General features: G+C 44.9%; 1 protein-coding gene across 4 annotated transcripts in view; it reads left to right on the top strand.

Annotated features, from left to right (window-relative positions):
- ksr1a (kinase suppressor of ras 1a) overlaps positions 1–9,436 on the top strand; it is a 48,761-nt gene extending 39,325 nt beyond the window's left edge. The window contains exons 5-21 of one of the 4 annotated variants that reach the window (XM_029670735.2): positions 388–575; positions 1,774–1,843; positions 1,966–2,049; positions 2,218–2,309; positions 2,651–2,760; positions 2,888–3,050; positions 3,471–3,512; positions 3,917–3,965; positions 4,065–4,122; positions 4,216–4,488; positions 4,640–4,836; positions 4,952–5,048; positions 5,167–5,300; positions 5,437–5,568; positions 5,666–5,801; positions 6,467–6,600; positions 7,712–9,436. In XM_029670735.2, the coding sequence (XP_029526595.2) occupies positions 388–575; positions 1,774–1,843; positions 1,966–2,049; positions 2,218–2,309; positions 2,651–2,760; positions 2,888–3,050; positions 3,471–3,512; positions 3,917–3,965; positions 4,065–4,122; positions 4,216–4,488; positions 4,640–4,836; positions 4,952–5,048; positions 5,167–5,300; positions 5,437–5,568; positions 5,666–5,801; positions 6,467–6,600; positions 7,712–7,718 (1,966 nt within the window). In that variant the 3' untranslated portion in view covers positions 7,719–9,436. Of the gene's footprint in view, positions 1–387; positions 576–1,773; positions 1,844–1,965; positions 2,050–2,217; positions 2,310–2,650; positions 2,761–2,887; positions 3,051–3,470; positions 3,513–3,916; positions 3,966–4,064; positions 4,123–4,215; positions 4,489–4,639; positions 4,837–4,951; positions 5,049–5,166; positions 5,301–5,436; positions 5,569–5,665; positions 5,802–6,466 lie in introns of all 4 variants that reach the window. The other 3 variants (XM_029670731.2, XM_029670736.2, XM_029670737.2) reach the window with 3 other exon arrangements.
- Positions 9,437–14,914: the final 5,478 nt, after the last annotated feature.

Raw genomic sequence — 14,914 nt, forward strand, 5'->3', positions numbered from 1 at the left:
CCACTGTGTATAGAGCCCAGAGAGAGCAGGCAGGAAAGCAGTGGGGCTGCCTACTGCTGGATCAGCACTCTGCATTCCTGACCCAGTGCCAGGCAGAGGACGTTCAGCCCTTTGGCCTGTGCTCTGCTGTGATGGAGGTTGTGGCTGAGTCTGCCATGTGCCAAGACCTGCTGCTAATGTCTCCCTCCTTCCCCATCTGCCTCGCTCCTCTCCTCTCTGCCACTTGCATAACATGGCTGGTACAGGATAGCCATTAAATGATTGTCTTTGGTGATCTGTATGGTGGCCCATTTGGGAGTAATCCAGTGTTGACTGTGTTGAGATGAGGGTGTGAGGGCAGCAGTGGGCCACTGTACTGACGTCCCAGTGTTTCTTTTTTCCCCTCAGGTGTGCAAAGCAGAATAAGTTGTTCCTCAACGTTCAGATCAATGGGAATGGCTGTGAGGACTCACCCTCCCGTTCCCCCCACCTGTCTGCCCGCACTCCCGGGGCTTCAACCCCTGCCCCCGCCACTGCCCCCTACACCCTACCTGGCACCCCTACCCTGATGGAGGAGCATTCATCCCACCTCAAGAGTGAGTTCACACACATGTCTACTTTCCCCACTTAGGCTATATGTAAGGAATCTTCCTTTGAGTAGATTGGTAAGTGCATGGTGCACTACTCTGATAGAATGGACCCTTTGTCTATGTGTGCTCTTTGTAAAGAAATATATTTATTTTCCAGTAACTGGCTGTAGGGCCACAGTAGCCATCCCAGTTTGGCTCAGAGGCAGTGTGTGTTTCAGTCGGTAGATTGCTGGGGTTGTTCCATCTGAAGGCTGTGATGTGGGGGAGCGTTCTCTGAACCCATCGCTTGTATAGATGACATTACTCCTCCACTTCATTTCACAGCTTAGAGATAAGTCTAATACTCCCACAAATTTGTGTCTTTGAGTGAGTGAGTGAGTGAGCGAGTGTGTGTGTGTTGAGCGAGTGAGTGAGTGTGTGTGTTGAGCGAGTGAGTGAGTGAGTGTGTGTGTGTGTTGAGCGAGTGTGTGTGTGTGTGCGCGAGTGAGTGTGTGTGTGTGTATTGAGCGAGTGAGTGATTGAGTGTGTGTGTGTGCCCGCGAGTGTGTGTGTGTTGAGTGAGTGTGTGTGTGTTGAGCGAGTGAGTGAGTGTGTGTGTGTGTGTGAGTGAGTGAGTGTTGAGCGAGTGAATGTGTGTGTGTGTGTTGAGCGAGTGAGTGTGTGTGTGTGTTGAGCGAGTGTGTTGGGTGTTGAGCGAGTGTCTTGGGTGTTGACCGAGTGAGTGAGTGTGTCTATGTTGACCGTGTGAGTGTGTCTGTTGACCAAGTGAGTATGTGTGTTGACAGTGTGTGTGGTGAGTGTGTGTGTGTGCTTTTGTGTCAGTATCTTTCCATAATGATTTATGTGTAGGGGATTCACCTACCGAAACAATGTCAATAGGTCTCACTTACATTTGTTCTAACTTGTAAAATAAACAGTAAATGTTTTTCATTGGTTTTGGCACATACTGTAGCAAGTGGTAGGGTTGAAAAATTCTGTTAACTTCCAGGAGTCTTCCAACCAGGATTTCTGGAAATGTTGGGAAGTTCGGGAAAAGAACCAGAATTGAGCATTTCCCTGAGCACCACTCATTTCATTTTGATACTAGCCTCTAAACTTCATAGAACATTTGCAGTTTTTGCACTAATACTCAATGTTTAGACACATCCTCCTCTGTCACGTTTACGTTTCACTCCTAGTGTTTGACATCTCTGTCTCTCTCCAGATAACATGGGGTTGCGCCGCGGCTCCCCACAGGCAGTGAGGAGAGACATAGGCCTGGCCGTCACCCACAGGTTGCTGACTACACCTTTAAGCCTCAGACTGCCATGATGAAAATATGAAATATACTTTCAATCTGCAGTAGATATAGCAAAACACTATTGCTGGTTTAAGCAATTGATGATTCTGTGTGCAGGTTTTCCACCAAGTCGTGGCTGTCCCAGACGTGTCAGGTGTGTCAGAAGAACATGATGTTTGGGGTGAAGTGTAAACACTGCAGGTGAGTGAAGTGAGGAGACATGGAGAGGAGGATAGGGAGGGGGAGGCTCTCTGAGATGTTCTGGAGTTCGGTTGAGTGTCTGTACAATGCAGTAAAATACAACTTCATCCTCTTTTGGTGGTTCGTTTTTCTGTTGCTGTTCTCTGATTGGTTGTTTCCTGTCTGCAGGTTAAAGTGCCATAATAAGTGTACTAAAGAATCTCCCTCCTGCAGAATCTCCTTTCTGCCAAGTAAGCCTTCCACACCACACATTTTCACAGGTTAGTATTTATTGGGATGACTCCTGTACTGGAGGCAGCTCTGCAGACGGGTCAATAAATCTGATTTTAAACCTAACCTTAACTGCAATGATAACAATAATGCCCACCTCTAACCTTAAATTAAGAACAAAAAAGCTCAATTTTGTTTTCATAAATCTTTACAATATAGACAATTTTGACTTTGCAGCTGGCACATCTAACAGAAAATCGCTTAGTTCTACCTCCAAGACAAGACTCATCCCAATAAACGTCAATCTGCAAAATGTTCATCCATAGTTTATTAAAGGGCCTACATAGATTCAACAAGTATGAGGGTTATGACCCCAATTTCTTCTTTCCAGTCACCAAAATCCGGAGGACTGAGTCTGTGCCGTCTGACATCAACAACCCTGTGGACCGGCCTTTGGAAGCACCGCAGTTTGGCACACTACCAAAGGCCATCACCAAAAAGGTACAACCAATCACACCTGCTTAGATATTACATCACAGCTTTGATGATAATTATGTGCATGATGCTGTTAGGACAGACAAGTGTGTTATTGACTCTGATCAGTGTGTATTTGTTCTCCTTCTCTCAGGATCACCCTCCTGTGCTCAACCAGTTGGACTCCAGCAGTAACCCGTCCTCCACCACCTCCTCCACACCCTCCTCCCCTGCCCCCTTCCAGAACCCTCCCAGTGCCACCCCGCCCCCCAACCCCTCGCCCAAGGTCCACCGGGAAAACCGCTTCCACTTCCCAGGTAGGTCCCTGACCGTCACTCACACCCTTATATGAATAAACACAATCACCGCTCTCACACACAAACACACACATGAATATACATACACACGGCTATATAAACAACCACAGAAGCATGTCCACTGCACACAGTTAAATCAGCATTCTCCAACTATCAAGGTGCATGCTTGCATTGTGTTCTTCATTACACAGAATGACTCCCTGAGTCACATTTTCTGTTTAGTGAATGCTAGACTTGGAATGGAAAGGCCGGGCAGCAGTGGTCGACCTCCCTCTCTTTCCCTCTCTTCATTTATACCACTAACACAGAGGAACTCCTGTGGGTGGGTGGGTGTGACTAGGGTTGTTTTAATGCCTACTCTAACCCAGAGTCCTTCTCTCCTCTCCATGCTTGTTGGTTCTTCCCTCTCTTTTCCCTAAGCTGCCTGCTACTTTCAGCATAGACAGCAGTTTATCTTCCCTGGTGAGTTTACGGTACAGTCCCAGACACTGTTGGGCGGCGCTCACTCCTGCCCACATCCTCAGCCACAACCAACCCTGTCAGCTCTGTCTATCTCCTGCATGTACTCACGGGTTTAGTGGATTATATGACCAAGTTGTGCATTTGTGAATGCCTTGGAACAATGTGTTTTACTGTGTGATATTCAGACTGCATTATCTCATGTGGAGATGGATCTCTGTGCCACCTGCTGGGGAGTTTCAGAATTGCATGTCTAATCATATTGTAGTGGTTGTGGTTGTCAACACATTGCTAAGGCAAGGGGCCAATATAAGTGGGCAAAGAAACTACATGAGGGATGCAAGTTTGGCTATAAGAGCAAAGAGCAGTTTTATTGCATACTGAATATTTGTATTATTTTCTCCCAGATGTGTCCAGTTCCACTACTTTGCACTCTGAAGCCCTCCAAGACACAGTGTAAGGCTCGCCTGTCTATTTCATTTATCAATAGTGTTTTAATGGTGCAACACTCAGAACACTCTGACATTGTGACTGTGGTTTGACCCGTCCCAACAGTGAGACTGAACCAGCAGATGACATGCACGCTGAACTGGCTGAGGATGAGGATGGAGAGGTAGAAACTGTGTGTGTGTGTAAAGTAACTGTAACATATGTGCAGACACATGCCCAAAACCAAAAACATTGGCCATGCATGAATGTCTTACAGGAGGAAGAGGAGGAGGAGGAGGTTGAACCTGAGATAGACCCAGATCCAGTAGAGGAGGAGGAGGAGGATGATGATGAGGAAGATGACGATGGGAGTGGGATGAATGGTGGTTCGGACGGTGAGTGTGATGGTGATGAGTTGGATGACCTGCCCAGTTCACGGGGTGGTCGCTGGAAAGGCCCCATCTCCCGTAAGGCCAGCCAGACCAGCGTCTACCTGCAGGAGTGGGACATTCCCTTCGAACAGCTGGACCTGGGAGAGCTCATTGGGAAGGTGAGAGGACAATAGAACACGCTGTTTTCACTGGAGAGAACATTTTCAATGATCAAGCTACATATGCATGAAACTATCAGTGTTTTCTATTCAAACCCATTGAATGTCTGTTTCTGAAAGTGTCATTAAATCACTCCCTCCTTCACTCCAGGGCCGTTGGGGAAAGGTGCATAAGGGGCGTTGGCATGGCGAGGTGGCTATCCGGCTGCTGGAGATAGATGGGAACAACCAGGACCACCTGAAGCTGTTTAAGAAGGAGGTGATGAACTACAGACAGACCCGTCACGAGAACGTGGTCCTCTTCATGGGGGCCTGCATGGCCCCGCCCCACCTCGCCATCATCACCAGGTAGGGGGAGGGGTTAACATACATACCAAATGAATATCTCTTTGGCATATTCAGTCCACCATAGCTGTTGTTTACTTGGTTAGTTCCATTTGTTCATTCAAATGTTTTTCTCCAGTTTCTGTAAAGGGAGGACACTATACTCTGTGGTTCGGGACACCAAAAACACATTGGATATAAACAAGACGAGGCAAATCGCTCAAGAAATTGTAAAGGTGAACTTCTACTCTTGTTCGGTCCTTTCAGATTTGTACAGGTAGATGGGTAATGTTGACAAAAACAGTATGTGTAATATATATTTACTGTATGTCCTTATTACTTTAATCCACACAGGGAATGGGCTACCTGCATGCCAAAGGCATTGTCCACAAGGACTTGAAGTCAAAGAACGTCTTTCATGACACCAATAAAGTGATTATTACAGACTTTGGCCTGTTTGGGATCTCTGGAGTGGTTCAGGAGGGGAGGTATGGACTCTGCATATTGGTTCCTACAGCCATCATCTCAGCTGGTGGATGCTCGGTGGGTCTGTGTTCTCCGAACAGTGGTTTCTTATTGTGTGTGTGTGTGTGCATGCGCGTGTGTGTGTGTTTTCTCTCACAGGCGAGACAACGAGCTAAAGCTTCCACATGGCTGGATCTGTTACCTGGCGCCAGAGATCGTACGCAGGATGAGCCCTGGAAACAACGAGGACCGCCTGCCCTTCTCCAACGCTGCAGACGTCTATGCCTTTGGGTACGCTCTCTAGCAGAATAGTTTCTCCTTGAGACTGCTTCACTTTACAGTTAACTGGCTCTGGGGAATGACCATATTGCTGGTTGCCCCCTTTTAGCACCATTTGGTACGAGCTCCAAGCCAGGGACTGGCCTATCATCAACCAGCCTGTGGAGGCTACCATCTGGCAGGTGGGGAGCGGTGAGGGCATCAAGAAGGTCCTGGCAGAGATCAACCTGGGCAAGGAGGTCACGGTGAGTGGAGGGGGGAAGCACTTATGTGAGCGGAGCTGGAGGGGAGCGTGCCCAATTTGACTGGAGCCCGGTGCGAGATTCCCACTGGCTGGAGCGTAGGCCTTCTCGCCCGCCCCAATTTCGTTCCAGTAGCGCTCACTTCACGAGCTCAGGGCACGCCCGGCCCAGCATGCATTTGTAGTCTACTTGTGTGCTGCTATAGCCCCTTGTTTTAGCTACTGTCATGGAGTTAACACAATATTTTCATAAAGAAACTGATAGAACACACAGGTGCTAAATCAAGGTGACTTACAAAGATGAGGACCAAGAGCAAGAGAGGGAGTGTGGTGATGTAGTGTCCACAACTAAAGAATCATTGTGGAATCTGAAAAGACACGTATCCCGAAAGCATGAGCGGGATTTCCAAACGCTTATCTCCGCTCACATGCTCTGGTGCCAGATCACATTGTGGTGTAATCGTGCAGAAATCTATGCCCATACTTTTTGGGGGGGAATTGCATCTTTCTTAATCCTAGCAGGGTAAGTGAGGGTATTTGCTCATGCTAATGCCATCTTTTTAAGTGATGACCTTGATAGAGTAGAGAAGAAATTAAAGCTGACTACAGGATACATCTCTACATTGTGTTGGCATGAAGTGATTACGTTAATCCTTCCTGTCTGTGCAGGAAATCCTGTCTGCCTGCTGGGCCTACGACCTGAGGGAGAGGCCCACCTTCACCCAACTGGCAGACATGCTGGAGAAGCTGCCCAAACTCAACCGGAGACTGTCCCACCCTGGACACTTCTGGAAGTCTGCAGAGTACGTATCCTAGAGGTGTAGGACATGCCTGCCCGCCCTGCCATGCACTCTGACCCCTAACTGGGTTCTGACTCATCTGGAATGGACTTGTGTATGAAACAAAGAGGTTCAGCTGAAGGCATGTAAAGTATGGGCCCCAGATTGCTGTGCGGTTTTAGGGCCACTGATGTCAAACTGGTGGGGACTAGGCAGGGGATGACCGAGTTGACTCTTGGTCGTAGTTTATTGTCATGAGCCACATACCCTCTTGACGGTCCATTACAGATATGTTGACCACTGTAATATGAGTGACTGTGGTTTCTAATGGTGAAGCATTTAGAAATTAACCATTATATGTGACGCTAAGGGAATTTTCTGTTTTATCTTCTGTTTCCCAAACTTTCTCCTCCAGGATGTGACTGTGAGTGCACTTTTCTGTTTAAAAGCATTGTCCCTCCCTTTCCTGGACATTTTCCTGACCTGCTCTGTACCCATACACCTCCCCACCCCTTTCTTCTCATATGTTAGGTGTACAGTACCTGGTCCAGATTTGTCTCTGCACCTTCACTCATCTCCGGCCATCTCTCTCCTGCTCGCGCTCTGTAACTTCCTCATTCGCTACATACTGCACGTCTGTCACTCAAAGGCTCATGGGTGGAGTCTTCTCTACACATGAACTACTTGTCCAGTAACAGCCCCTACCAGTTTAACAACTCTCTGCTAGTGGAGCTAGCTACTGGTCTTATGTTTGTTTTCAAACAAGCTGTCCTTTGCCAACACTATCAGTAATGATGCCCCAACAAATTGAGCCTGCATAGCATGCCAGTGCTTGAATGGGAAGAGAAGAGCTTACCAGTTTGCATGGTGTTTGCAATGGTCTGTTGGGACACTGCATGGGCTTGTAAATCCTGAAAGAGGTTTTTGTGATGAGAAGGCTCATTTGAGATTCCTGTGGTGCAGAAATATGGGCCCTTGTTTCATGTTGAAGTATTTACCTGTCTCTTCTACTGCACCGGTCTTCTTCTCAAATCATTCTCTTAATTTTAACCTGTTATTATATTTTCACTAACAGCCTCTAACCTCCATGTTTCATTTGTTCTCTCTCTCTCTGTTTTCTCTCTTCCTAATATAGGTTGTAGCCGTCACTATGAAATATAAGCAATGCAAAACAAACAAAGCCTGGGTCTGCCTTGCATGCTCCTGAAATCCTTAACTTTTAGGATTGATCAAAGCATTGACTCTGCCGGATACAGACACGGCTTCCACTAACCCACAGCCTGATCTTCCATGTCTTTTAAACTGTAGTGTCTGGTTGTGTGGGAGAGAAGGGTGCTGGACTGAGGAGGCTAACGGTAGTGCTGCGCTACCTCCCCTCAACTTTCCTTCCTTCGTCTCAAAACATATTGCCTTCATTTTTTTCTACTGTTGCTTTTTGGACTATCTGAGGCTTGTGAATAACTGGCTTGTGGTGTCTGTTCTGAGACTGACCGGTGTGCTCTGGTATGAGCCCGGTAGCTGACGGCTGCTCTGCTGTGCTCTGCTCCATCTGCAGCCTGCCCTGCTCTCCCTCCTCTCTGTGCTGCTGTGATATGGTTCTTCCTACTGGGGGCTCCCAGACGATGCAACCCAGACACTTGCTGGACCAAAACAATGTTTGTAACTCCTATCCTAAATGGACCACTGCATTCACTCCCTCCTCTTTTCTCATTGTGGTCTTGAAGCTTCGGGCTGCTTGAGTGATGTAATCCAACTGCCTCTTGACTCTTACCCTTCAGCTCTCTGCAGTGTTTTGATGACATGCACTGCGACACGGTCACCGTGCTGCCCTCTGTCTGCCTCCTGCACATGACCTGTACACATTATTTCAACAGGAGAAAAAATGATAAGATACAAACTTTTACTTTTAGTTGTTGGTTCCTATTTTGAGTAATAATTTTCAGTGTTTATGTTTTTGTTCCATGAAGTTTGAAAGGACAAAGGTCTCAGGAGTTGCGAGAGCATGATTGAATTGACTCATGTCTCTGTGTTGCTTGTCTGAGTAGAATCTGATGAAACCATACATTTGAAAACAGCTCATTGCATAAATGAAGAATGAATCTGTTGAAACCACAACTAAGAGGTGTCAGCATGCAATGTGATCTTCCTCTCATCTCACTACACACTGGGAATGGAATCATGTTGGTTATTTAGGACTAAAGGTATTTGATAATGAAGCGAGTGCCCTGATTATTAAAACGCATAAGAGGGAGCCACAGAGAAGCACGGATGCCTTCTCTCAGCCTGGGAGCGCTGTAGAGAGATATATCAAGTCAAGTAGTATAGTAGATTCATTTACAGCACCCAAAAAAATAGAACAGGAACCTGGCACAAAAGTGTCGTATAATTTACTCCTTAAACATGATCACATGTGCTTGTGTGTATTCCGTTAGTGATTGTCAGCTTCAGTTGGTGTGCTTGTATTAGTGTGTTTGTGAGTGTATAGTATTGGAACATATAGGGTTGATTTAGTGAAAGACTGCAGTAAATGTATTGATGATATCAATGGTATGTAAGATATACATGTAGATACGTTATTTAATGTACAGCTAATTAACTTTTAATATTTGTACAAACATTTTATATGTACAATACATCGCATTTTGAAATAGGTACTGCTCCCCTATTACAGATGTATATATCTTTATATTTTTTCATGTACAAATACTGTAAAAATACTGTACATTTCTTTTTGAATGGGTCAATTCATGTTTTTTATGTCATGTAAAAATTCATATTTTTGTATTGCATGTGGTTACCATTCTGTGAACACAGTTTCTGTTTTCATCCTTGAAAAAATAAAATAAAGCTTATGTCATCATTTGTTTCAGCAGAATTCAATAAAGTATTTCAGTTATGTTATGGGCTTTTACAGTCAGTTATATTTAGTTACTGCCACTGGTCACTCTGTGCCCATGCCATATGTTCAAAGGATATGATGGGGAGTAAGGCCATAAAAACAAATATCTAAATGAATTAACATATCTCGAGACTGGTGTAGTATGTTTTATCCAAATTACTTTTTCATTTTGTTTTAGTTTGTAGCTATCCTTTGTGGGATCGCTAGATGAGGAGACCCAGGGCAGTCCAAAAAAGGTTAGCTGTCAAATGTATGGAACGCCGTTTGGTTCTTAAAGAACGTGATCAAATCGCAATCTTTTTAATGCTACGCGTGTAAAGTAAGCAGGTGCAGGCGCTAAGTTAACGTGTTCACGTACTAAGTTAACGCCTACCCGCGTCAAATAAGCACGTGCAAATGTGTTTGCAGGCGGTCTAACGTGCTAAATAAACGACTGTAAGCAGTCCTGCACACGTCAAATCAACGCATACAGCTGCTAAACATAGACCTGCACACGGTGGCGGATTTAGGTATAGGTAACATGGCACGCACAAAAAAAAATGAATGATGACATTTGCGCGATCGGTTTTCTATCGCTCATTTGAACGTCACGTCACCTTGTGGGACTGTTGGTCAATTAACCTTGTCGGAGTAGGCGCCCTGATTCTAGTTTGTGAGCTAGGCAAGAAGGTCTCCCACTCAGAAGTACTAGATGGGGTGGGGGGTAGGTTGACCTCAGGTCTCCCCACTGGAACCCCGATGTAGAGGGAGCGGGGGAATCTATCAAATAGCGCACCTCTAACTTTGTACAGTACTAATGCAATTAGTAAAATCAGTCACACTATGAAATGCTACCAAATAAACCACAATTCATTCATAATACGGTGAATATATAGTTTCACAGACATATTGTTGCATTTTTTTCTGGTTTGTGTGAAATCGTTAAGAATAATATAAAACCAGTCTGCTGGTCTTGACTCTTGGTTGACAGTATTGGGGGATGGGTAATGTATTGATGCTCAAGTACCAAATCAACACAAATGAATAAGAAAAGGTCTAAGCCATCAGGTGCCCAGTTTAGGAAAAAGAGTAAAGAAGAAGAGCAATGTGCATAAGATAAAAGGCATGCAGCTATGTAATCTCTTTATGAGTCAAAATGTTTATTTCACCTTTATTTAACCAGGTAGGCTAGTTGAGAACAAGTTCTCATTTGCAACTGCGACCTGGCCAAGATAAAGCATAGCAGTGTGAACAGACAACAACACAGTTACATATGGAGTAAACAAACATACAATCAATAATACATTAGAAAAAAGTATATATACAGTGTGTGCAAGTGAGGTAAGATAAGGGAGGTAAGGCAATAAAATAGGCCATAGTGGTGAGGTAGTTACGATATAGCGATAATATTAATATTATGCATGTAATGAAATAGGGTAGTATAACACTTATGTGTTTTAGCCTACGTTGCTTGCTATGTTATTACACATGGGGCGACAATATTTAGTTTTCTGTCCAACTAGCTTACTTAACATTGGCTATATGTTCACCTAGCTCCTCCTTTCAACCACATTTCAGAGTTTAAAGGAACTTTATTTGCCACTGCAAGCAGAGTATGGACCTTCCCAATGTAACGGTTTTGTCTTTGAAAATTGTTATTACAGGGTTCAATTCTCGGGCCGACTCTTTTCTCTGTATATATCAATGATGTTGCTCTTGCTGCGGGCGATTCCCTGATCCACCTCTACGCAGACGACACCATTCTGTATACTTCTGGCCCTTCCTTGGACACTGTGCTATCTAACCTCCAAACTAGCTTCAATGGCATACAACACTCCTTCCGTGGCCTCCAACTGCTCTTAAAAGCTAGTAAAACCAAATGCATGCTTTTCAACCGTTCGCTGCCTGCACCCGCACGCCCGACTAGCATCACCACCCTGGATGGTTCCGACGTAGAATATGTGGACATCTATAAGTACCTGGGTGTCTGGCTAGACTGTAAACTCTCCTTCCAGACTCATATCAAACATCTCCAATCTAAAATCAAATCTAGAGTGGGCTTTCTATTCCGCAACAAAGCCTCCTTCACTCACGCCGCCAAACTTACCCTAGTAAAACTGACTATCCTACCGATCCTCGACTTCGGCGATGTCATCTACAAAAAAGCTTCCAATACTCTACTCAGCAAATTGGATGCAGTTTATCACAGTGCCATCCGTTTTGTTACTAAAGCACCTTATACCACCCACCACTGCGACCTGTATGCTCTAGTCGGCAGGTCCTCGCTACATATTCGTCGCCAGACGCCAGACGGTCATCTACAAGTCCATGCTAGGTAAAGCTCCGCCTTTTCTCAGTTCACTGGTCACGATGGCAACACCCACCCGTAGCACGCGCTCCAGCAGGTGTATTTCACTGACCATCCCTAAAGCCAACACCTCATTTGGCCGCCTTTCCTTCCAGTTCTCTGCTGCCTGTGACTGGAACGAATTACAAAAATCGCTGAAGTTGGAGACTTTTATCTTCCTCGCCAACTTTAAACATCTGCTATCTGAGCAGTGTTGTGGAATGATCAGAATTAGTTGGGTAACATAGATAAGATGTTTTATTTTCATGATATGCTTATGAGTTATTTCTCATAAGAATGTATTTTGTTGTACTATAGTGGTGGCCATTGGCAGTTATCTGTTCTATGTCAAGACTAAGTTGCATGGGCCGCATAGAGGGGAGAGGTCAAGGGGTCATCATGTGTAAACATATCTTTTCTGTGTGCCAGTGACTCCCTACTTTTCTCATCGGGGAAAGGAGGGTGGCAGTGTCTGGAATCATTCTATGCTCCCTCTTTGTTGACCTATAGGGTCACTCTCCTCTCCGTGAGTTTGTCCTCTGATTGGTTGTATTTAGAATCTAAATGACAATTTGATATATATCATAGGGTGGGGGTAATGTCTTGGTACCATTTTGTACCAAGGACGAGATAAGAGCTTTGTTTAGGAGACCAAACTGAACGATAATTTATAGCCCACTCTGTCTGATTAGGGGATATTCTCTCTGAAGTAAGGTTTTTTCTTTGTATAAATTCCTAAGACCTGTGTTTTGTCATGTCGTCTAGGAGGGGGTGGATCTTTGCTATAAAGGATCCCATTTACCATTATGTTGGGCACTCTCAACTTTTCATTAGAGATACTGAACTGTTGAAAGTCTAAATGCTATTGCAAAAGCTTAATTATTATTAAAGGTGAAGATTAAGCATAACTCTGACTCGGGTGTGATTTGCTCTCTCATCAGTTGGTAATTAAGGAAATTTCCACGACAGCAGCTAACCAATCGCTGCAGCTGTACATAGTCCATCGGTAAATAGCCCACCCAATTTACCTACCTCATCCCCATACTGTTTTTATTTATTTACTTTTCTGCTCTTTTGCACACCAGTATCTCTACCTGCACATGACCATTTGATCATTTATCACTCCAGTGTTAATCTGCCAAATTGTAATTATTCACCTACCTCCTCATGCCTTTTGCACACAATGTCTATAGACTCTTTTTTCTTTTTTCTACAGTGTTATTGACTTGTTTATTGTTTACTCCATGTGTAACTTTGTGTTGTTGTCTGTTCACACTGCTATGCTTTATCTTGGCCAGGTCGCAGTTGTAAATGAGGACTTGTTCTCAACTAGCCTACCTGGTTAAATAAAGGTGAAATAAAATAAAAAATAACTGAATCATAATGTTAATCAGCTAGTTTACAGTGGAAGGATCTGTTTCTTATCACTGGCTATCCATTAGTTTCCCGTGTCCCATGATGCCTTACGCGAATTATGGATGTTATTTCCGGTTTGACATTTTGACATAAACAAACGGTTTCTTCATTCATTCATGAAGAGCTTGCCAAACTAATAATGATGTGGGAACACAACCTGATGGAGAACAAAAAGGGTAATATTAGCCGACCTTTACCCTCCGTAATTGATGGTTGGGAAGATGACGTGAAGAAGTGGCCTCGTATCACGTACGGTAGCGTACTTACTTACTTTGTTGAATCCGCAGCTTGCGATGGTAAGGCGATGAGCAACTTAAAAAGTTTCGAGGTGTAACGGATGTGAAACGGCTAGCTAGTTAGCGGAGGTGCGCGCTAAATAGCGTTTCAATCGGTGAGTCACTTGCTCTGAGACCTTGAAGTAGTGGTTCCCCTTGCTCTTCCCTGGTTCTCGCCTGGGTATAGGTGAGGGGACGGTCTAAAGTTATACTGTTACAGAGGCGTACTAATACCTACACAGTCACAAAGTCAGTCGGGTGTTATTGAAGGATGTTGGAGACAACCTTGTCTACCTAAAAAGCAGACATAGAGCCGAGTCAGAGCCTGCATGCATCTCATCACAAGGCGTGGGTGCTAGCATCAACGACAGGTGTCATACAGGTAGCGGGTTGCTCATGTATTGCAGGGCCAGGACGCTCTTGTAGTCATGCTGCAGCAATTCTGTGGAAGGTCAGTAAAGTAATGACCAAAAATGACATGAATGTGCAGGACAACAGATACTCCAGGAGAGGTTTGAGAAATACTGGGTTAGATAATAACTAAAAATATTTTCTTCAATGTTGGTTGAGAGTGCAATCGGGCAAGGCGAAACAGGAATGGTATGCACTAATGTTCAAAGGAAGTGGAACTCAGGTGTGAGGAAGAATGTAGGGCTGAGGAAGGTGAAACACATTCATTTTAAACACCACAGACCACACCACACATATCCAGGCCAATCAACATCGCCACAGGACGGTTCCACAACCTCCCCCTGACTTTTCAGGAACCATGCAGAGTTCACAAGCCACATCAACACCTCAGTAATGGCCCCACTATTTTGGCTCCAGACAAATGGTCTTCTTTAGCTAAGTTACAGAGCAGATGTAGACAGCAGCAGCAAGTCAGGCTCAAGCCAACATGATTCAGCCTACACAAACACACTGAACACAGCACAACACTAACCTGGAGGAAGTGCACAATGTTTTATTAGGCCTACATCAAATGATCCCCCCTACAAGCAGCTACATTGATGGAAGAAACCAAGATCCAAAGTGCTTCACAGCTATGGCATGATGCTAGGAAGCTGCGTCTAACAGCCGGCACAGCGAAACGAGTCCCCAAACGAAACACCACAGATCCCAAAAAATGTGTAAATGAGCATTTGTACCAAACCTTCACTGGCAATACAGCAACAAAGCATGGCAAAGAAAATGAGGCCAATGTCATCACACTCCTGGAGGCATGTTGTGGAGAACAGAGGCCTGGTGGTGCACCCTGACCATCCTTGGTTGGAAGCCAGCCCAGATGGGATCCTTGATGCAACACAGCTCCTTGAGATCAAGTGCTCCTTCAAGAGTTCCACGTCTCTGACAGAATTTCTGAGTCGGCCAAATGGTGACATCAAAAGCTTGGATAATGGACAGTACCTAATTCATTATTAT

Source organism: Oncorhynchus nerka, linkage group LG10, assembly GCF_034236695.1.
Source record: "Oncorhynchus nerka isolate Pitt River linkage group LG10, Oner_Uvic_2.0, whole genome shotgun sequence".
Lineage (NCBI taxonomy): Eukaryota > Metazoa > Chordata > Actinopteri > Salmoniformes > Salmonidae > Oncorhynchus > Oncorhynchus nerka.